At 54.6% G+C, this 22864-nt stretch overlaps 4 protein-coding genes and 1 non-coding gene across 5 annotated transcripts; 4 read left to right on the forward strand and 1 right to left on the reverse strand.

The window, feature by feature from the left end:
• Positions 1-281: 281 nt before the first annotated feature.
• BKA78DRAFT_358172 (uncharacterized protein) lies at positions 282-1212 on the forward strand (the record flags this gene model as incomplete). The annotated part of the gene is made up of 1 exon (XM_066892344.1): positions 282-1212. One exon carries the CDS (start codon positions 282-284, stop codon positions 915-917), a length of 636 nt encoding a protein of 211 aa, XP_066748694.1. The 3' UTR covers positions 918-1212.
• Positions 1213-1254: 42 nt separating this feature from the next.
• BKA78DRAFT_755 (uncharacterized protein) lies at positions 1255-3147 on the forward strand. The gene is made up of 2 exons (XM_066893692.1): positions 1255-2780; positions 2891-3147. Exon 1 carries the CDS (start codon positions 1472-1474, stop codon positions 2777-2779), a length of 1308 nt encoding a protein of 435 aa, XP_066748695.1. The 5' UTR covers positions 1255-1471; the 3' UTR covers position 2780; positions 2891-3147.
• A 2602-nt stretch (positions 3148-5749) lies between these two features.
• BKA78DRAFT_244940 (peptidase family M41-domain-containing protein) lies at positions 5750-8215 on the forward strand (the record flags this gene model as incomplete). Its single annotated transcript, XM_066884080.1, has 2 exons — positions 5750-7370; positions 7422-8215. The coding sequence occupies 2 exons, from the start codon at positions 5750-5752 to the stop codon at positions 8213-8215; spliced, it is 2415 nt and encodes an 804-aa protein (XP_066748696.1).
• Positions 8216-15663: 7448 nt separating this feature from the next.
• BKA78DRAFT_328992 (catalase-like domain-containing protein) lies at positions 15664-18072 on the forward strand (the record flags this gene model as incomplete). The annotated part of the gene is made up of 5 exons (XM_066889632.1): positions 15664-15984; positions 16031-16259; positions 16308-16723; positions 16776-16939; positions 17034-18072. 5 exons carry the CDS (start codon positions 15664-15666, stop codon positions 18070-18072), a joined length of 2169 nt encoding a protein of 722 aa, XP_066748697.1.
• Positions 18073-22234: 4162 nt separating this feature from the next.
• BKA78DRAFT_t36 lies at positions 22235-22349 on the reverse strand. Its single transcript has one exon. It is a non-coding gene; the product is annotated as a tRNA-Gly (tRNA).
• Positions 22350-22864: the final 515 nt, after the last annotated feature.

Raw genomic sequence — 22864 nt, forward strand, 5'->3', positions numbered from 1 at the left:
GGGCAGCAGCCAGAGTAGTTCGTGGCACACGACCCAGAAGGACGAAAGAAACGGGCAAGAAACCTGGACCTGGAGATGGATGCAGAGACAAGACAACCCACGTGTCGGGCCTGGCAACGAACGACACGACTAGTAGAGCAGCAGCAGAGTGTGCAAAGCATAATTCTATCTTTGGGCTGCGTCGTTGGCATATCAGTAGTGCGAGGCGGGTGCAGAGGACGGAGCAAGAGAATTGGCAAGCGTGGGGTCGCGTGGGCGCATGGTGACAGGAGGGGACAACAATGTATTCAGGTACTCTCCAAAAAGTGAAAGCTGTTGTTTGGCCTCAATTGCTTCTCAAGGAAATAGTCAATAATATTCCACCTGTTTGCAACCACAACCTCCTACATCTCGTGCCCGCCAAGCCAAGGGCGCTGAAAATAGTACCTGACCGGGCTGGCCAGCACAAGCACAAGCACGTTGGTGCGGTTAATATCCTGTGCAGGGATGCCGCTCTGCTTGGACCAGGGCCACACATCGGCAAGCCGCCTGCAGCCAGCGAGCGCGACAAGCCAGACCACAGCAAAGCCAGCCAGCAGCCAGCAGCACGCCAGCCAGCCAGCCTGACCGGCCTGGTCGACCAACTCCACGCCTCTTTCTACATCCCCCTCCCCGTCGCTTCGACTGTCGCTCGTTTTCTCTCTCCTCTCCTCTCCGCTCGCTCGTTTTCCTCTCCCTCCCCATCGCGAGGGTCCTCGACCTCGACCCAGCCCGGCGCCCGCTCGCTCTCCCTACTCCATCTCCTCCTCCTCCTCCTCTCCCTCCGCCAGCCCCCGACCGAGCTTCGTCTGAGACACCGCCCGCCAATCGCTCGCTCAGGTCAAACACGGCACCCGTCGAGCCACCTCAGTCCACTTTTATCCGTCGCACAGCGTTGAGTCGCGTCCAGCAATCAAACTGCCCCGGCGCCTGAGCGACTGAGCGACCCGTCCACCCTTTGGCAACGCCGTTCCAAGCCCGTACCCTCGCCGCACACCATCTCCTCGCCTCCCTCTGGTACATATGAGCAGGCAGATGCAGCAGCGTTGAGGTAGTCTAAAAGGCGCGTCCTGCCGATCCTCCGCCGCCGCCCACGTTGCGGCCATCCTCAGGGTCCATCCAATACTGGTAGCTGACCGACCCTCAGGACCAGAGTGCTGCCAGTCACTTCACGACCGGCGTCCATTCGTTTCCCCAATTTTCAGCGCCTGCACTCCGCGTACATAGGATCCTCCTCCTCCTCCGCCCACCATTTCCTTCTCCTGGCCTTCCGCGAAGACGTCCGCTCCTTCAAGTCCACCCATTAATACGCTCACTATACCGCGCTGGCCACGAGTTCCGCCACGGCCGCCTGGATAGCGATCCGTGGTCCATCTGCGACAAATTTCTGCGTCTTTTGCGACCCGAACAAGACTCGACCTCGTTTTGAGACCAACGCGCCCCAACGCCAACCATGGAGAGCCCCGCGAAACGGAGGCGGGTGTGGCGAAATCAGGGCCGCCTGCGTGCGGATGACGTCGACAGAGGCTTTGGAAAGCTGCAAGTCGCCAAGGAGACTGTCCTGCACAGCACTCCTGTGCCCACGGCAGGCCCCACGGTCTATGAGCCATTGCTGCTTCGAGAGAAGCGCGGCGACCCCAGGAGGCTTGGGCTGCGGCACAAGTTGGTTCACCGGCAAGAGATGGACGCTGAAGAGGCAAAGGGAGTCTCTGTAGTTACTGTCGTTCGCCAAATTGATCAGGCTGGCAACACTGTTGGCATCAGGACCATGAGCTCCATGGCTGCTCCTAAGAGCTCTGATGAAATACTACCTCCCTCGACTCCAACCCCGACGACCTCTTCTTCAACTTCATGCACGTCGACATCGTTGACGACTGTGGCCGAGACCGTTCCCGCGACGCCGTCTTCAACTTCTTCGTCGACGTCGTCCTCGCTACCGCCAACCACTTCCTCTTCGCCGCCGTATACGTACTCTTCCAAACCTACGACACCGTCCACTACGTCGTCGTCGACAATTGCCGGGGTACCCACGGTGCCGACGTTTCCCACTTCTCCTGGCGTTCCAACCGTTCCGTCTTACCCGTTCAACACGCCCTCGATTCCTGGAACTTCGAGTCTGAGTGTTTCGGTTTCAGCACAGGGAAGTGTTAGTCTTGGGACACAGTCTTCAAGTCTAGGCCCTCAACCGACGCCGACCTCATTGTCTTCAATCACCACCTCGCGCCCCGCCGTGTCTTTCTCCACGCCGCAAACTCGAAGCTTTCCTCCGACATCTAGCAGTACCTTGATTCCGGGAACCTACTCCTCGAGAACCAGAACGCCTCAATATTCCTCCCAGCCATTCAGCAGATCCTCTTCATCTGCATCGCCCCCAGCCGCAACATCAACTCCTGGTCCCTCCACTCCCAATGCCAGCTCACGAACGACGCCGTCTACCCGCAGTTCTATGCCCTCGAACACGATTCCGACTACCCCGAATGCCATCTCGACTCCTTCAGGCGCTTTTCCGACTACTCCAAACGTCATATCCACGCCTGTTAGCGCTTCTTCGTCCTTGACAGCCGTGCCTTTCATCTCAAACTCCTACTCGAGCTCTTCAAGTCTCGAAACAGCTTCTCCGAGTGCCATTTCAACGTCCACGCTTGAAATGCTGACTTCATCAACGGCAATTTCGACGACATCTCCATTTGCGGCATCTACTACCAGTGGATCAGTCTCGAGTTGTATGTTTGGGACTATTGTTTCAAAAATGTATTTTTGAGGTGACTAACTTTTCCAATAGTTCCGGTGTCATCCAGCGCGCCAGGATTCACCAGCTCAGGCACGTCAGCTCAATCCGTCATGGCTGATTCGATCACGAGTTCCTCCATAGTTGAAACGACTACGAGCCCGACTTCCGAATCATCCCTTACGTCAACCAGTTCCAACTCACTTTCGTCTACTACATCTTCCATCTCTTCCTCAGAAACTTTGACCTCTTCGGAAACCTCGACATCCTCTTCCACCTCCACCACGGAATCTTCATCTTCGACACTTTCCTCAACTACAGAATCGTCATTCTCATCTACAATTACCTCGGAGCCTACTTCCACCGGTGGAACCTTTGTCGCCGGTGGCGGCGGAGCAACGACCGCTGGAGGAAACTCAACCAGCGGTGCAGACAACGATGGAAACAACGACTCAGGCGCGACCACGCCGCAAATCATTGGCGGCGTCATTGGCGGCCTTTGTGGACTCGCTGTCCTCCTGATTATTGCATTGATCGTTCTCCGGTGGTACAAGCAAAGACAAAAGAGGACGCAGCAACTGGGCGCTGCACGCGATAATCCGGAGAATCCATTCGCTGATCCTACGGCTCCAACGGACGGTGGCAGCGGTGGTCAAGGCATGGCACAACGGAGTGGCCCCTTCGCTGTGGGCGGACTTCTTAGCAGGTTGTCTGGAAACCGTCAGATTGAGCCTCCGCCTCCTCCGGGAGAACGCGGGTTCCAGCGCATATCTGGACGCAAACTCCCCTCTGCTTTCAGCCCAGGAATGACCTCGGACGACCCATTTGGCGACGACAATGCCAGTGTCACCTCCTTCCCTGGAGCCGCGCGCGAAACTGAAAATCTTCACGGCGGATATGGAACGCCTCCAATGTCTCCCTCAGCCGCCGCAGTCCTAGCCGGTGCGGGAGCAGGTCCATCGACGCCGGGATTTCCTCCTGACAGGCCAGCCACTCCTGGAACGCCTGTGGAGACGCTGAGACCCAGTCCTGCACGGACTCCAGTTGTGCATCAAAGCCCCAGACACCCTTCAATGTTCACAGGCCCCGGCGAGGTTTTTGAACCACCAATTCGACCAGGGAGCCGCGGTACATTGGGGCGCAGTCTCGGGTCGCACGATGGATCACGAGGATCGAAATTTACGGAAGATGTGTGACGACCAACTGCAACATACGGCCTTTTTTTATCTCACGCGGTGGATTGCCTCGTCTATTTTGCAGGCTGTGTAGCCCGTGGTCAGTGCAAAGGGGCTTGCCTTTTTGGATAAGACTTGATACCCTTCTCCTTGGTCCACTGCTCGAGTACCAACCACCAAATCACCTTTCCAAATTCTCTTCACTACCAACAATCAGCGCGGCCTAATGTTGATATCGATCCTCCCGTTCCTGGTCGAATAATAATTTCTTGCCACGCGTCCTCCAGGTTACAAGTTTCACTTGGGCTAGGAGCTTACGCCACTGTCAATATTCCAGCGCAGGTACGCGCTTTGTCTCATTCCCCCTTAATCTTCTGTGTACATGATTTTTCAACTTCCCTTTTCGCAGCGTTGCGGGTATGCAAGCAAGCCTTTGGCAGCGCACAACATTAGAAACGTCTGTCGTGGCTTCTTGCAGTCTGTAAATACACTTCCCTGCTGCGACCTACATTTTCACCCCTCTGCCGATTCAGGCCTGGCGAGGAGTCTGTCCATATTGAACAACCTCTTTCTCATTTGTCGATTTGTTATTCTGCCGGGTTGGGAATCGTCAAGCTTTAGGATCATTACAGTGGGAAAAAAAGTCCTTTTGCAATGACGACAGGAAAATCTGGCCGAGGACGACCAACAGAGGTTCTTCGTAAGCCTTGCAATCTCCTCCATTGGTACATTTCAAGATTTTCCAGCCAGCTCTCTGGTCTTTCATCTTCCTTCTCAATCGCAAGCTTTTCAAGCTGCTGTAATAGGCTCAGGTCCCTTTGCTTACTTTTCTACCCCGTTCTGCTCGCTCGGTTTGATATCCCCCACTGGCAAAGCACGGATTTTAGTCGTGTCATTTGTGCTGTTTGTAGATAGTGAATGGAAACGGAAGGTGGCGCCGTGTTCTGACGCACATGGACTTTTGTTTTTGACCATGGTGCTTATGGTGGATGCCATCAGCTTGACGCTTACCATGCGTGAGGAGTGACATCATTTGTTTGGAGGTTAAGCTGGTCTACGAATTCGATAGCTGCTGCCTTGGTGGCGTCGCCGTGACCTGTGCATCGCGGAGTAGAGGCTCAATTTGGACTGTGCGTCTAGGCTTGGAGAATCTGGACTTCTTGACTCCAGCACAGACTGGTCTGCAATTTAGTCAGCGGACGTACGCATCGGAGTTAGCGATCGGGGGATCCCACTTACCGCCTTCGGCGTGGAACAACCTCCCCTTCCGACATGGCCCCAGAAAGTCATCGCGTCACTGAGAAGGCGACGGCCAACACGCGCATCCTACCATCTCGCCTCAGTCCTTCATTGTCGACCCTCTTTGGATGGTGAATCGCCCAGGCCATCCTTGAACCTCCCCAATCTCTCCGTCCGACTTGCGCCGCCAATTCCCTGGAACATGACGACTTTGGCACTGCGGTCAGGCCATCTTGCGCGGTTATCGAGAAGCAACGTCAACCTAGCATCGCGCATCTCGCTACGAACCCTTATTCCAAGCTCTCCTGTACCGCGGGTAGCCTACGCCCACCAGCGGACGCAAAGATACGCTACACAAAAGCCGAAACCCCCGAACGACCCCAAGGACTCTCGGAATAGTGGCGACAATGCAAGACAGCAGGATGGCAAGGTAGCCGGCAATGGCCAGGGTGGTGGAAAGCCGCCCAATTTCAACCAGAATCCGACGCCGGGTGAGACACCTGGTGAAGAGAACAGGAGCGACTTTGTCAAGCTCACGCCGTCCGACGTGGAGCGGCTCCAAACACTCACAGAGATTGCTCCGAGGTTTATGAGGAAGGATCTCGAGAATCTCTTAGAACAGGGTAAAAAGCATGGCATACACAAGGATGTCGCCAAAGTTGTACTGGCTTCGAAGAGACCGTCGCTCAGCGAGATTACAAAGTTCATATCCGCTTATACATCAACGGAACACCAAAGGCAGTTGGCACAAGATAAACTGAAGAAGGAGGAGGAGCAAAGAGCGCAGCAAGGTGGCGAGAAGGATGGACAAGCCGACCAGCGCCAACCGCAGGAAAGCTCCCCCAACTCGAATCAACCGAAGGAGGACCAATCAGAACAGAGCCAGGCAAAAAAGGACGGACAACAACCAAACCAGGAAGAACCGCAACAGAAGACGGGCGATGAGCCTGGACCTGATGGCAAGCAGCGCGGCCAGGGCGGGAAGAAAAACCAAAAAGACTTTCAAGGAGCGGCAAGTCTGGATGTCGGAACGACAATAACGTCGTTGTTCCTGACCTATCTGTTTTTCCGGCTACTCTCCCCAGGTGAGCCCTCGCAGGAAATTTCATTCCAAGAATTCTCCAGTGCGTTTTTGGAAAAGGGCCTCGTGGAGAAGATTGTCGTCATGGGTCACTCCAAGGCAAAGGTATATCTCAAGAGGGATGCCGTCCAATCTATGTATCCCGAGTCCCCCGCCGTAAACCCCAACTTCCACTACTACTTCACCATCGGCTCTGTCGACGTCTTTGAGCGAAAGCTCGAGGACGTCCAAGATCGTCTGGGCATACCTACCGCGGAGCGCATCCCGGTTTCCTACAATGATGAGGTTCCCTGGTTTGCCACCGTCATGACCTTTGGACCCACCATGCTCTTCGTTGGTGCGCTGCTATATCTGGGTAGGAGAGCAGGAGGCGGCGGTGGTGGATCCGGTGGAGTCTTTGGCATGGGCCGGAGTCGCGCCAAGAGATTCAACCACGAGACGGACATCAAAGTCAAGTTTGCCGATGTGGCGGGCATGGACGAGGCAAAGCAAGAAATCATGGAGTTCGTTAGCTTCCTCAAGAACCCCGGTGTGTACCAACGGTTAGGTGCCAAGATTCCTCGTGGTGCCATTCTGTCTGGTCCACCTGGTACCGGTAAGACTTTGCTCGCCAAGGCTACGGCAGGAGAGTCGGCTGTTCCCTTCTTCAGCGTCAGCGGCTCCGAATTCATCGAGATGTTTGTGGGTGTGGGTCCTTCGCGTGTTCGTGACTTGTTCGCGACGGCAAGAAAGAACACGCCCTGCATCATCTTCATCGACGAAATCGACGCCATTGGAAAGTCGCGTGCGAAGCAGAGCATTGGTGGCGGCGACAGTGAGCGCGAGAGCACTCTGAACCAGATCCTTACCGAGATGGACGGCTTCAACACCTCGGAGCAAGTCGTCGTTCTTGCGGGCACCAACCGACCGGACGTGCTGGACAAGGCGCTTATGCGGCCGGGAAGATTCGACAGACATATTGCCATTGACGCACCAACCATGGAGGGACGGAAGCAGATCTTTGCTGTGCACTTGAAGAGAATCGCGACGAGGGAAGACATTGAATTCTTGACTGGTCGTCTGGCTGCCCTCACCCCTGGATTCGCCGGTGCCGATATTGCCAACTGTGTCAACGAAGCTGCTCTCATCGGTAAGTCAAAATGATTCTTTTCGAAGATAGCAGATTGCTAACTAGCCGCAGCCGCCCGTTACTCCGCAGACTCGGTAGAGATGAAGCACTTCGAGCAAGCTATTGACCGTGTCATCGGTGGTCTCGAGAAGAAGTCCATGGTCCTCTCCCCCAACGACAAGAAGACCGTCGCCTACCACGAAGCCGGCCACGCCATTTGCGGCTGGTACTTCAAGCACGCCGACCCTCTCCTCAAGGTCAGCATCATCCCGCGTGGCAGCGGCGCTCTCGGATACGCACAGTACCTCCCCTCGAGCGACACGTACCTGATGACGGAGAACCAACTCATCGACCGCATGGCCATGGCACTGGGCGGCCGCGTCTCGGAAGAACTCCACTTCGAAACGGTGACATCGGGCGCCTCAGACGACTTCCGCAAGGTGACGGCCATGGCCTCGGCCATGGTGACCAAATGGGGCATGTCGTCCAAGATCGGCTACCTGCACTTCGAAGACGACCCGCAGTCGCAGCTGCACAAGCCCTTCTCCGAGGAGACGGCCAAGAACATCGACCTCGAGGTGCGCCGCATCGTCGACGACGCCTACAAGCAGTGCCGCGACCTGCTCGAGGCGCGCAAGAAGGAGATTGGCTTGGTTGCTGAGGAGTTGCTCCGCAAGGAGATGCTGACCCGTGATGACCTTGAGCGCCTCCTGGGCAAGCGCCCCTTTGAGGATCCTAAGGACTTTACCAAGTACTTTGGTGCCGAGCATAGCTTGCCCGGCGAGGATGGCAATCCCCCCACGAGCTTGGGCAAGGAGGATGGTGGCGCCCCGCCTGTCCCGCCTACCCAGCCTCCGGCGATATAGATGCGCGCGTGGTGTGGATGGTTTCGAAGACACGAGTGGACCGGCTGTGGCTGCAAAAAGCAAACGAGAGCGGAATGGAGCGAAGCGAAGCGAAGCATGTAGGTAGACTTCTTCTATTGTTGTCGTTGAGCATTTGGGATGGATTGATGGGCCGAAAAAAAGAAGTTTTACTGCGCCGTGCAGAGTGCTGCGCAGAGCTGCGGCGAGCCAGCCAATCAACCTGGCAGCGCGTCGTGACGGAATGAGTGAGCCAGCGTCTGGCATTCCTGCCAAATGGAAGGCCGCCCGCGCAGGAAGGACGGGTAAAGAGGCACAGATGCGCAACAGTCGTGGTATGATGGTTGTGCTGTGCCCCACCACCATACAGGATATCGCTCTCTCCTTCTCTTCAACACATACACACACAACACACACATTTTCCTTTTCCTTGTTAGGCGTAGAAAGTTAGGGCTGGCTGGCTGGCTGGCGCGCGTTGTTCTTCTCCGCTGCTGCTACTGCTGCTGCTGCTGCTGCTGTCTGTTATATATCAATCTCATCTCCCCACCCTTTTGTACCATAATCCGTCCCTCTCTCTGCCGCTTTTGCTGTCGATGCGTGGTTTTGTTGCATGTAATTATTGTCTATTGTCATTTTTTGTCAGCTCTCTAGAAATGCAGGAGTGATCTCGTTGCTGTTAACAGGCTGCTGTCTGTCGCTGTCTCTGGGAGACGCTGGTTCGTCCAGGGTCTAGTCTACACCCCTCTTCTGTGCATACATGCTCTCCTGCCCAAAACGGCAAAGGCGACTCAACGACCTTCAAACGTCTGTCGAAGAGCGGTTGGGCTTACGGTCGACACTTCAAAAGCTGTTCTGCTCGGGATTGAATGTGTTAAGCGATTCTTCCTCCGCAGCCCATATCCTGCCCGAATAGGCTCGAGCTAAGTCAGGGACTGTCAAACGTCTGCCGAAGTGCGATTGGGCTTACGGTCGGCACATTAAAGACTTCACTGCTTCGGGGTGGAGCTGTTCAGTGAGCTTTGACGGTTCAAGATTCTTGTGCGTTCTCCCTCCGCAGTCTGTCCAATACCTAGTTAGGTTAGAGGCGAATAGAGGACCTCGAAACGTCTGTGGGATGTCTGGATAGATTGGCGGTCCGGACTTCAAATTCTTCGTGGCTGAGACTCGCAAACAGACTTGCTTTGAGCAGCAAAGGCACATGCGTCCGCATTGGGTAGTTCTGAAGTAAAGTGCTATGTTCAAACGTCTATACGATGTGCGGTTGAGCTTACCGTCGACACTTCCGACATCTCTAACTAGGACTTGCGGGCTAAAGTCGACTGGACGCACTTTGAGCAGCGGACGGGGGCCCGTCCGTATCGAGCAACTCTGAAGAAGTTCGAGCGTCTACACAATGTGCGGTTGGGCTTGCGGTCGACGCTTGCAACACCTCATGAGTAAAGCGGATGGACCTTGGACCAGCATATTAGAGGCCCTCCGAATCGGGTAATTCTGAAGATCTTCGACCGTCTAGGCAATGTGCGGTTGGGTTTACGATCCGGACTCCGAACAGCAAAGGAGGATCAGTCTGGATGGGGTTAGTGCGGTCGAATTTATGGACCAGACTTCGACCAGAGCAACGACGTTTGGATGTGTTGGATGTGCTGGCGATTGAGCTGAGCTCAGATGTCCCACTGCTAATTCAAGCGCAATCGACCAGTCGATTAAAATCGAGCTGTCGATGAGGCTCTATATCCTACGCTGTTTGCGGGCCCTTGTCCGCTGGAGCTGCCAAGTGGCTTACGGTCAACACTTCAAAATGACCGATATGGCAGCGGAGTATTGGAAGTAACGTCAATTGATCCAGTACCGTGCAGGCTGGCTCCCCGGGCAGTTGTGAGAGTCTCGTGAGTGCTTCTACAGAGAATCATGATCTCGTCCAATTAAGCTGATCAGTCGCTCCACGCTGGGTGACGCATTGGTATTTGGGGTAATGGTGAGTTCTGTCGCTGGTTGTGTGTGACATGTCAACTACGCTTGGTGTCCATTTCAGCCGCAAGCGCCAAACGACCGAGGGGCATGAACATAGGGAGCATTCGAGCACCTCGGCCTGGTGTTGATTTTTATCGAAGGGGTCGAGTTGCCAAACGACCAAGTCCGAAGAGCATGACTACAGGGAGTATTCAAGCACTGCGCATGGCATTGAAAGTGTTCGTTCCCTGGAAGTAAGTACGTTTTTCGACAGAGAATTGCTGCTAAGATCCACTGCTGTCGTACTTGACCTACTGCTTCGAAGAACCGCTTTCACAGATGCATTCGATCAGGCATTGCGCCACACCAAGCATCGGCAGTTCACATCGCTCTCGCTCCGCCATCATCAAGCGCTCAAAATGCCGTCTTCACAACCGGGCATCAGCACCTGCTTGCTTACCACGCGCTTGGTCACCGCCAACATCCTAAAGTGGCGCCACCAATCTTCAAGTACCTGCGACAGTCAACGGCACCATAAGTAATCAGGCGACGAAATGGCCCGACTAACACACCTAACCGACGCGTCGATCCAACGCCCCAAAAAGCTTGGCTTGGAAGTTGGAAATATAGTCGCGATTAAGGTTTTGAGGCGGCCGGCAGCCTCAAACCCTCAAACACGTGTGCCCGCTTTTCGTTCCCTTGCTCTTGAGACGCGCGGATTCATTGTACCGTGTTGGCGATCGCGATGGTGCGTGGTAAGATGAGCGTTGTTGGATTGGGTTGGAGGTTGAGGGGTAGTCCAAGTACCTACAGTAGTAGCATGTGATGACTGAAGCTTGGAGGATGGGGGAGAGTGATGGCGAGCGATGTGCGGCTTTGTCATGCGGCTTTGCGCTTTGGTCTCCAGCTCTCGTGTAGCAAGATGAGACCGTTGACCAATGACTTGCGCTGCAAATAAACACGGTGCGAGTCGGGCCAATTGAAGCGACCATTTTGCTTACAGCATGCTGGAGTGACGAGTAAGTAGGTGCTAGATCGCGCAGTGGAAGATCCCTACCGTGCGTGGCTGGTTAGCTGTGGGGTGAATAGCGCACGGCTCTACTACTTTGTACGGAGTGTGAAGACGCAGTCTGTTGTTCGTTATAGGAGACGACCAGCAGACGCAGCCAAGCCAACCTGCAGGGTCCCCGTCCACGCTCGCGGTAAATGAAGATGCCCGTTTGCGCATCTGCCTCCGTTGTCACACGGAGGCGAGGGTTGTGAAATTGCTTTGCTTGCTTACCGCCAATTGACAAGTCATCGCAGCGTCGTGGGGTCGGGAATCCGCCCGGCTGCTGGCTGGCGGTTGGGTGCGTCCGTCTGCCCGCGGACGGCCAAAACTTTTTGTTGGCGAATTGCTTCTCCTCGTCAAGCCAAAACAACAACCTTTTTGCTTGTCCGCTTGCAAATCACCGAAAGCCGCGTCGCCCAGCCACAATGGCTCTCCGCGTCGCCGAACGCGCGCCCATCCGTCGACGGCTTCGGTTCAGGCGCCCCCGACAAAACGTCTGAGAGTTCTGAAAGCAGCCAGTCCAAGAGTCGCGACGAGCGACGCGCGCCCGCCGGGTCAGATGGCCTGCTTCGGCTACTTGGCGCCGGAGCGGACAGGGTTGCGGCGGCCTGCGTCGAGCCAAGATCATGTCCGTCCTGGGGTGCCGCTGTCCGCTGCGCTGCGCTGCGTTGCGCGGCCGCGGATGGCGACCAAAAAATTCTTGGATTTGGCCAAGTGCATACGGACGCCTGTGGCGCTGTGTCTGACGTTGAACGTCGTCCTTCTTCGGAACTCCGGGTACCTGGCCTGATCTCTGCTTGGTACAGTTGCTCCTTGGTTGTCCCTGACTCTTTGGTCCGGCGACCACACGACTCTCGTCACCGGAGAAGCGCGTTGCCCTGCACCGCCCCGCCATATTTGAGTTCGGGCTCGTGTGCGCGAGTTGCCTGCGTGGCCGTGAAGTGCATGGAGAGCCAAAAAGATTTTGCTGGGCGCCATCAGCTGTAGCAGAGAAGCAGGCAGGTTGTTGCAATATTGCCTGACATGTGCCCAAGGCTAGAGGTCCAGAAACGCAAGCTTTGGTCATCTCTCCCGCCGTGGTGTGCGAATGTTGTGCTTAAGGCGGCCGGCTGGGACAAGGACATGGCGTGTCGAAGAGTCAATCCGCATCCCCGTATTTCCCGTTTGGGCTAGACGCGCTGTAGCTCCTCTAAGCTTATACAAAGCTGAGCAGTCTCTGCGAGAGCTTGTGTCGACCGACTGGCGAGCAGCAACAGCGGAGGTGCAGCGGCTTCGGGAGCAGTGAGCCCGGCTAAATCCCATAGCGGTCCCGTTCCCCGGTTTGTTGTCCATATAAGTTCTCTGATTGGTTGCGCAACTTAAGCTCTTGATGAAGTACCAGCGCTGACAACGAGAAAGGTTCGTGATGCGGAGAGGGGCCGCGGTTCTGGAGCGCAAACTTCGTCCCTGTGAAGCCTCAGTGTCAGCTGTTCTGTCTTTTCCATTGGTAAGAGAATGATTCACCAGGCTTTGCGGCGTCAGATTGACTTCTCCAGCACGCGTCTGCGGAAAGGCGCAGTGCAACTCGGATTCGCATTGGCCTTGGAAGTCCAGCCAAGGGAGGCGGAACAAGCACGTCGCTGGCTGCAAGAGGGCGGAGAAGCTCCTCTTGCTCTTGCTTCGCTAGGAGAGATGTGCGACAAGCAGGTGAGGACTGAGGATAAGCATATTGCTTGGCCTTTGTGCGCCCGGGTTCAGACGTCATCCCGCCCTCAAGGTTTGAAACAACTTTCCGCTTGCTTCATTGCCAATTCGTTCGACTCCTTGGCCCCGAACTTCATCTCTGTCCTGCCTCCAGTATCCGAGATGTTTGGCAAAGCCGTGATGACTGGACTGTTGGTTTTCGTTTTCTCGACTGCCGCGCGTTGCTCGGGTGGTTCGGCTGGAGGACTTGGACTTCTCTCGGCATAGCGTTGCGGTGGGCTACAGTGGAGCGCCTCGGACTCAGGGGTGACCGGCCAAGAAAGAGATGGAAAGACGCAGGAGGGCAGCGAAGCAACTGTGCGGGACTCGAGTGAGTAAAAGACACCTCTCAATTGACGGCTTGTGGAGCGGTGTAAAGCTCTCAAAGTGATCAGCCTGGAAACCTTGGGTTCTCTTCGATTCGGATGACATTGCCCGTCAGATAACGACATCATTTCTCATGCAGTCTAGAGCGGCATGTTTTCTTCTTGGACCACAAAACGGCCAGGTCCCGAAAGAGTGGTGGGTAGCCACGTATCGTACGCATCACGAATATCCGAGCCCCGGGGCCATTGCGCCATGGCGCCAGTAAGACGGTATGAGCTTGAAAATTTGGACTCAAAGAAGGGTCTTCCATCAGTGGCAACGCCGGATCCAGGATATTGGGACGGCACGATGGAAGGCAACCATTGGGTTCGGCTGTGGCGTGCATCCGCATGCACCCTCTGGAAGAATGGAAGATGTCAATGGCTTAGCTGAGAGACGAATTCTAGAAGCACGAAAACAGCAGGCTGATCGATCAATAGATCTGACGAACGTGGTCTGAAGAGTGGGTGTCCACGAAAACACGTCCGGGAATGCGAGCAAAAAGAGGAGCTTGGTCCGATGCCGCTCAAAGACTTTGTCCTTGCCAGCATTGATAGGTAGATGCACCCTGATGGCGGCCAGGACTAGCCAAGGCTTAGCTCGCCAGTAAATGCTCTCGGCGTGAAACGTGCGGTATCAGATTGTGGACTCTGTGACTGGGCTGGTTGTGGCATTGTGGCAGAGCCGCAAGGCACACAACCCAAGACTGATTTTCAACGGCTCGAGACAGAAAATGGTCGTCACCACGTAGATATCCTTCCGCAAAAGGAAGCGCGCAACAGTCGGCAGCGCAAAAACGTTTCAGAGACGAGTGGCGTCCATTGTATGCGATGCAGCAGTCGTTTCGATGGCGAAGGCAGCAAATTGCGATCGATGAAAAATAATGGTTGTTCTGGACCTTTGGAGTATCATAAGCAGCAAGCGAAGGTGTTGTAAGGAATGGATGGGTTGTACAAGAAAACAGACCAACCAAATCCCGTGACTGGTAACCGAGCGGGACTTTTGCCAGCGATTAGCCGCTACTACTAACTGGACGTCGGACCTCGACTCCACATCTCCCTCTCGCCCACAAAACCGTGCCCGAACAGCACAGACATCCATCAACGTCATCCCGATGGATACTCGACGCCCTCCCGGCCTTGACCCCCTTCTCCAGCCCGCCCATCGAGCGTTTCCCTGCCATCAACTGCACCACATGTCGAGTTGTCGTCGCCGCTCCGGCTTCTTGCTGGCCCCGTCGCGGTATTGCCTGCCTTGAAGCCTCGGGGGCCGTCTCCACAACTCCAGTCACTTCTAGCTTATTATTCAGCCCAAGTTCTGGCTCGCCCGACTTGCTAAGCACCCAAAATTGCATCTCACACCAACGTTGTCCGTCAGTTGTTGATCACCTGCACGCGGCGTGGCCCAAGTCGCCGCTTGCCCTTTGTGGACAGCTCCCGAAAGCTCGCTACTTGGCTCTACGTTTCCCTGTCTGCGCCACATCTTGGCGGTCTGCACGCCGAATCTCTAGGAATTGCCCTCCACGGAACTCTACATGTCGGTATGCGTAAACCAGGTCGCTAGCACACCACACGGTCCTGGTCCGTCTTCACGCACCATGGCTTTGATTCTGCAACCCGGCTGGCTCGCTTCATCATGCGTGCTTTGTTTGTCCGTGGCTGCTCCTTCCAATATCTATCCATTCTTTCGTCGTGATCAACCTGGTTGTAGTTGATGCTGCATGCAGCTGCCACTCACTGCCTTTTCTGCCGGCAGACGGTAGGCCTTTCCCGAAACCTTTGTTGTTGAACAGGTGGCTGTTCCTTGTCCCCCGGCGCCGGACGACTCTGGCAAGTCAGCGTCTTTGGATTTGCAAAATGTTTGCCGTCAGCTGCGGCGAAATGCCGTCGCTGGGCATCGGGGAAATACCCTGCCCTGCAGGCTGCATGGGTCCGTTTCTCAAGGGCGAGGATCAGCCCAGGGTTCCACGGCCTCCGTCCGTTGGGGCTTGACTCTCCGTCCCTTCTGCCTCTGTGTGCCTTCCCAATTACCATATGGCGCGTGCTGAGAATCGCATGGTTGCATGTCTGCGTGGCCACCCCATGTCAGAGTGGCACTTGCGATTCACTGTTGCACAACCCCGCCGATCCACTTTCCATCACCTCAGCTATAGGCTCAAGAGCTGGTCCGCCCGTTATGGCCTGAGACTCGCTGCGCTCCCGAAGCCAAGAATACTGGGTTGCCTGCTCAATCACGTCGACGGACATTGTAAGCCGCTGGTCCAGGCTCGTGCCTGTTTTCCCCCACGCGAGTATAAAGCCCCTTGGTCGCCCTGTGTTTTCTTTTCCTAGTTCAGCGGTGTTGACGTTCCAACCTCCAAATCATGCTTCTCACAACCTTTGGACTTGCTGCCGCCTTTGTGGGCTCGGCCTCGGCAGCCTGCCCTTTCATGGGCGAAGAGCTCGAAGCTCGCGATGTCAATGTTCCCGAGGGTCACCCTGATCTTGCCCGTCGCGACTACGACCCCCCTGCAGGGACTGACGATTTTCTGGCCCAGTACGAGGTCAACAACACTGGAGAATGGTTGACGACTGATGTCGGTGGTCCAATTTCTGATCAAAACTCTCTGAGTGTTGGCGACCGGGGCCCTACTCTTCTCGAGGACTTTATTTTCCGTCAAAAGATTCAGCACTTTGACCACGAGGTATGACAGATCCAAGTTTTGCTAGTTCTTAGCTAACGACTTGAAGCGTGTTCCTGAGCGTGCTGTCCACGCTCGTGGATTTGGAGCTCACGGTGTCTTCAAGTCCTACGGCAATTGGAATAACCTTACTGGTGCCTCTTTCCTTGCCGAGGAGGGCAAGGAGACGCCCGTCTTTGTCCGTTTCTCAACTGTTGCAGGCAGCAGAGGTTCGGCTGACACAGCCCGCGATGTCCACGGATTTGCCGTGAGACTGTACACAGACGAGGGCAACTTTGGTAAGCTCCAAATTTATCATTGGGCAGCCAGTATCTGACTGTTTTCAGATATTGTTGGAAACAACATTCCAGTATTCTTCATCCAGGATGCCATCCTTTTCCCCGATCTCATCCACGCTGTCAAGCCTCAGCCCCACAATGAGATTCCGCAGGCTGCCACTGCTCACGACACTGCCTGGGACTTTTTCAGTCAGCAGCCGAGCAGTCTGCACACGCTTTTCTGGGCCATGGCCCAACATGGCATTGTCCGATCCCTCCGCCACACTGATGGTTTTGGCATCCACACCTTCCGTATGGTCAAGGATGACGGCAGCTCTAAGCTTGTCAAGTTCCACTGGAAGTCCCTCCAGGGCAAGGCTGGTCTTACCTGGGAGGAGGCTCAGGCCGTGGCCGGAAAAAATGCCGACTACCACCGCCAGGACTTGTACGAGGCTATTGAGGCTGGACGTTACCCCGAGTGGGAGGTAAGCTTTCCCAGAAGTCCATGTGTTAGGTGGCTTGCTGACTGTTTTCTAGTTCGGTGTCCAAATAATGGAAGAAGGTGATGAACTCAAGTATGGGTTCGATTTATTGGACCCAACCAAGATTGTGCCAGAGGAATACGTCCCTGTCACTCCTCTAGGCAAGATGACGCTTAATAAAAACCCGTTAAACTACTTCGCAGAGACCGAGCAAAGCATGTCAGTTCTTTTCGTCCAAAAAAAATTGAAGAAAGAAACTTTTTCAATTTTTCCCCCTTTTTTTTTTTTTTTTTTTTTGCTAACTGAAGCACAGGTTCCAACCAGGCCACATGGTTCGCGGGTTTGACTTCACCGATGACCCACTGCTCCAGGGCCGTATCTACTCTTACCTCGACACCCAGCTCAATCGCCACGGAGGTCCCAACTTTGAGCAGCTTCCAATCAACCAGGCGCGCCGCAAGTTCCACAACAACAACCGCGACGGTGCTGCGCAAATGTTTATTCCTGTCAACACTGCCGCATACAGCCCCAACACTGTTGGTGGTGGCTGGCCGAAGCAGGCGAACAAGACTCAGGGCCGTGGCTTTTTCACGTCCAACCGGAGGTACTCTGGCACGCTCACGCGATCCGTTTCTGACACCTTTGCCGACGTCTGGAGCCAGCCTCGTCTCTTCTGGAACTCGCTCAACAAGGTTGAGAAGCAGTTCCTGATCAACGCTATTCGCTTTGAGACCAGCAAACTCACCTCGGACGTCGTCAAGTCGAATGTTCTTATCCAGCTCAACAGGGTCTCGCACGACATTGCTCAGCGTGTGGCCAAGGCCATTGGGATGACTGCCCCTGACCCGGACCCGACCTACTACCACGACAACACCACTCAGTCCGTCCGCCCCTTCAGCGACAAGCTTCCCAAGCTCGACGGTCTCAAGGTCGGCATCCTGTCGTCCGTCAGTGCCGCCAACGCGTCGTCCATCAGCTCGGTCAAGTCTGCACTCAGCGCCAAGGAGGTTGACGTCAAGGTCGTGGCTGAGAGCCTTGCCGACGGCATTGACCAGACTTACGCGGCCTCTGATGCCACCGACTTTGATGCAGTCATCGTCGCTTCTGGCGCTCAAGACCTCTTCTCGAGCAACTCTAGCAGCACTCTGTACCCTGCTGGTCGCCCAGGTCAGATTCTTCTTGAAGCTTACCGCTATGGCAAGACTGTTGGCTCCTTTGGCGCCGCTGGTTCGGCCCTCTCCGCTGTCGGCATCCCAAGCGGTGACGGCGTCTACCGCGATGCGACTGCAGACAACATCATCTCCGGCCTGGAGACCTTCAAGTGGCTGTCCCGCTTCCCTACCGACGACTAGATCAGTTAGTCTGTTGTAGTGTATTTTTTCCATCTCTACCACAATGCCCACCCATTGTCTAGACCGGTCTTTTCTTTGTCACTAGGAGTGGCTTAAAGGACACGGGACAAGGTCACAGGGTTCTTCTTGTACATAGTTTCTCGACGAGCATCTCCGCTGGCCACAAGCGCAAGACTGCTGAAGAGGATTTTCCTTGACGACTGATACCAGATCGCTCAGGCGAACGGCTTAATGAATAATCCACAACGAATCAAAAGATACAAGTGCCTTGTGCCTATTCTTCCGTCTCCCACCGCAGCGTCGTGCTACTGAAACTAGGTTCACAGTGCAGGCCCTCCTTCCTAATCCGGTAAGCATAGTCGCCAATAAGAACGACCTCCTCTGCGACCGCAACTGCAACCGCACCGCAGCTTCCTTGTCCCTGTCACCGCCCCACAGTCATCCAGCCAGCCGGTCGGGCTGACCACTGCAGCGCTGGGCTCACGCTCGTCGTTGGTGCAACTTTGCAAGTGCTTAGCAGAGACTGACACTTGCGCGCGCACATATGGAGGATACACCCTTGCCGCCGCGACGACTGATCGGCATAAACAACTGCGCTCATCCATGGCGGGCCACCCAACAGGTCGGCCAGCTGCTGCAACCACAAATTTCTCTATCCAATGTCGAACAGACCTGCTCACGCCCCAAGAATAGCCGCGCTTGCCCAACCGTTGTATGCCCTCCTACACACCTGTCGCAAACATTTCTGCTCCTGCGCACGCGTCGGCTTTTGATGATGGATCAGAAGTGAGGCTCAGCATTCACCGACCGTCCCACTCGACCGCCTCCACGCATCGACGCCTTTTTGGAGAGCCAGTGAAGAAGCTCCCGCGCCAACTAGTCCCACGGTACGTCAGTCATAGCAGTCAGCAGCTGGGGCACAGAAAGACTGCGCCCTCGCCCTACCACTTTATCCACCGCGGTTCCTTGGGTAGTTCACTTCCATACTTTTAGTCAACACTACCGCTGGATCTCCGCTATTGAGACTACGTATCTGTTTGGGAAGTGAATGACCGAGTTTTGTTGTGTCTATCCGGCTTGCGCCAATTTTGGCGCTTACGGTTGACGCTCTGACTTTGTTGCACTGTACATGAGACATTCCAACAACCTCACAAGATCACCACCTTATCGCAATGACCTCGAGGACAAGCTGAACTCAACCTTTCATCTCTTCGCGGCCTTGCACCTCTCTCCTCCTCCCATTACCTTCATCCTGCCCAGCAAAAATAAACACAACCGCAGCCCATCTCAAAGCAGAGAAGCGCAGCGACGTGACACGCCCTTGTCTTACCATTTCAGTCGCGCAAGTCCTTTTGTCTCGCCCTATCCTGCGCTTGCTTCCCTGCCTGTCTCATCCTTACGCCACAGTGCGGGAGGGCGACGGGGGTGCAAGGGAACAGGGATTGGTGGTCGGCGGGTGCGGCGGGGAAGGCGCGGGGATGCGGGGAGTTCGGATTGTCGGGTTGGGTGGTGTTGCACAGGCAAGAAAGCGTCAGCAGGAACATGGGCAAGGAATGCGAGTGGGCGTGGTTGGATTTCTAATTGAAGAGATTGTGAGGTGTGAGGTGTTGTTGTTGCGGTGGCGGGCACATTAACGGAGCGCGGTATTGCGGAGACTAGAGATGACGCCGTTAGTACTACCTGTGGCACCGGGGAGCTGGGGATGCGGTGCTCTGTTCCTGGAACAGCAAGTGACTAGTCCCGGTTGTATTGTACCTGGAATGGTCGAGGGGAGCGACTACTTGGAGACTGCAGTTCGCTGAGAGGCAAATCTTTTGTATAGTCGGTTTCCTCTTCGCTATATCTTCTAAACCTTAGTTGGCTGGCAAATAGAACCCAATGTCCGCGCATGTCAAACTTTGCCTTTCGGCGGGGAACCTCTCACATTGCGCCTTCATCATCCACTTTCATCATCCAACATTTCCAAATTTATCTCTGTCGTGCTGCGTGGATTCCTGCTTTGATGGCCTGCAGACATTGAGGTGAGGTAAGCGCAACCCGCACCACATCACCTGCCAGGGGCAGCGGGGCAGGTGGCTGCTCGTCACTCGTCACACCGTACCACGAGCGATCCGCCGTGACACCGAGCCGTTTTCAGGCTTGTGGCTGGTGTTTTGTGGTCGTACGAGGCTAGTTCAAGGCACGGTACGACTGTAACTCTTCACTGTTTCTGCATTGAGTGCTTTGTACAGATTGGGCGCAGACGCGGGAGGGAATGCAGTCGTGGCGTCAGCATGTTTGCGCGCATTGCGCATTTTGTACCTGCGCCTGCGCGGTTTGCGAGCCGCGTCGGAGCGAGGCGAGCAGGTGGTTGAGGATCGCACGAATTGGCGGCGTGAGCGTGCATTTGCGGTGTTTCCTGCAATGCGTGCGGATGTCGGTGTCGCGTAGCGTTGTGGACGAAGGATGCTGCGTTTCATGCGCGTCTTTGGATCTGCGCGATGGTGATGGAGGCAGGTTTGATTGCATGTGGACCTGGAGAAACTCATGCTGCGGTGTAGGCATGATTTGCGTCAGTTCAAGGGATAGGAAGAGAGGTGAGGGAAGGATTTTGGGACGTTGTTGCACTCAGTCATCCGTGGAGTCTATCTGTCTAAGTCTAGTATGGTGGATGTCAGGAGTTGTTAAGCTCTCTAGTTATGGAATGATCCATGGAAAATAGTGGAATCGCTCATTATTCTAAGACCAATACGGTGAGTTCCAGGAGTTATCGAGCTCGTCAATCCTGACTTGAGCAGATTCACGACACTTGCCACACCTTTGACATTCTCAGACGGTTTTCACGCTCTTCATTCCTCAATGGTATTAAACACCATCTTCTTGCGTTATGGTTTCCGCGGCTGGTCTGGGTATCGAATCGACTGCGACACTTGCGAAAGAAAAACAAACCAAACAGTCATAGGAAAGCTCAAGAGGCCCCGAAAGTAGCAACGGAAGAGGAACTCTCAACACAGCCCACAGTAAGAGAGCTTTCCATGGTCTTGCCCACGCCATGGACTTGGAAATCTGCCCCTGGGCAAGAGAAGGTTGAGAAATGGAGGGGAAGTCCACCAATTTATACCAGTTCAAGTCTGAGCAATGACCGCGGTCACATGAGGACGACATCATCGACTGCGAGCAGGGGCCACATGGCGCCGCACGCCGTTATCATGTGTCGGCGGGCTATGATGTCGCCGTCACAAGCAAGAGAGAAGCATGTGGAAGTCTCGGGGGGTATCTGCAGATATAAAAGGTGTCCGCCAACCCAAGGAGCCTTTGTCAAGTCCAGAACCTTCTGTCAAGTCAGGGAGCATTCATGGATGCAAACCACTTGTGACAGATTTCCAGAACAAAATGACTTTTGTGTCCTCTGTTGGACCTGCTCTACTCGCACTGCATTCTACAACGCTGTCGGAACTGCGAACTAAGAGCCTTGCTCCTCTCGTGGCAGTTCCCACCAGCGTTGAGAAACAATGACAAACGCTATAAACATTATGAGAGCCTTTCATACCTGGATGCGGATACAGTTACGGGTGGCAGATTTCAGGCGGGGGCGCGTAGGGACAAAGTCTCAGCGTCGCTGGCAGGAGTATTCGCCTCCCTTTGCAGACCAAAAAGAGGTGTATGGATGGGAATTTTGCGCTTGGTCGTCGTCTGTTTAAATGCCCCGCTACGTGGTCGCAGTCCACTGTTGTGTGTTGTGTTCCAGTCGCCCTGTCAAATGCGCCCCCTGAAACAACTCACCCCCTGACCCCCTAGAACTTTGCCAAGTGATGCATTCCGCGTTTTACCAAGGGAACTACGACAGAAAATTCTCTTTTGCATTGGTCAAATGTCGACAGCGCTTGCCCCACCGAAAAATGCCGAAAAGTCGCTTTGCGACGGCGCGAGCAACCCACTGCGACAACAATCATCACTTCACAACAACCTTCGGTCGCAATGACTTACAACGTTTTTCTGGTGTTCTCCGTCATCTTCAGAGTCTGTAGAAGGCTTGGCATAGATGTCCAAGCTTAATATCGGCCACAACCCCCAAAATTGCACCGTGGAGCCCAAAAACTTGACCCTCGGCCCCAAAACACCAACCACACTCCCTGAGGACTGTAGATCATCAAAACAAATGGCCAGAAAGGCCAAAAGAAACTGCGTCGGCCGGGAATCGAACCCGGGGCTGATCGAGACTGGGATTTTGAGCTTCTTGGTATTGAAACTGCGGATCCTGATGGCAACGATCAATTTTACCACTAAACCACCAACGCTGTTCTAGTGACTTGATATGTTAAGGCTCAGACCTAAACATAATATATATTTAATATTGTACTAGTTCAAGCAAAATGTTCAAAAAATTGTGGAAAGCTTCAGCTTCCGCGGATTTTGAAGTTCCTAGTCTCAAAATTCAAACGAAAGACTAGTTTTAGCATCTCGCTTAGGCAAATTTGCTGTGCGAAAAGCGGGGTTGGTGGCTTTCAATTGCCTGAATATCCTCGGACTCCGAACTATTTCAGGACATCAAAAAATTGAAAAAATTCCGATATCAAGAGACCTCTCTCTAGCACTGGCTCAGAACCAATTCTTCTTCAACCGGCACATCAATTATAGGTCAATTGCAACGTCCGACTCATCATTACCAGAATGCTCACGATTGGTCCAAATGGCGGGGTGCGGCACAGCAGCGCTGCAATAGATAGACGCTGATGAAGGCGCGACGTTTGGACCGCATGCAACCCACGCTCTCCTGCAGACAAAAAACCAATCAATTCACAGGCTCATTGAA

This window comes from Phyllosticta capitalensis, assembly GCF_038381095.1.
Source record: "Phyllosticta capitalensis strain CBS 128856 chromosome Unknown BKA78scaffold_1, whole genome shotgun sequence".
Classification (NCBI taxonomy): domain Eukaryota; kingdom Fungi; phylum Ascomycota; class Dothideomycetes; order Botryosphaeriales; family Phyllostictaceae; genus Phyllosticta; species Phyllosticta capitalensis.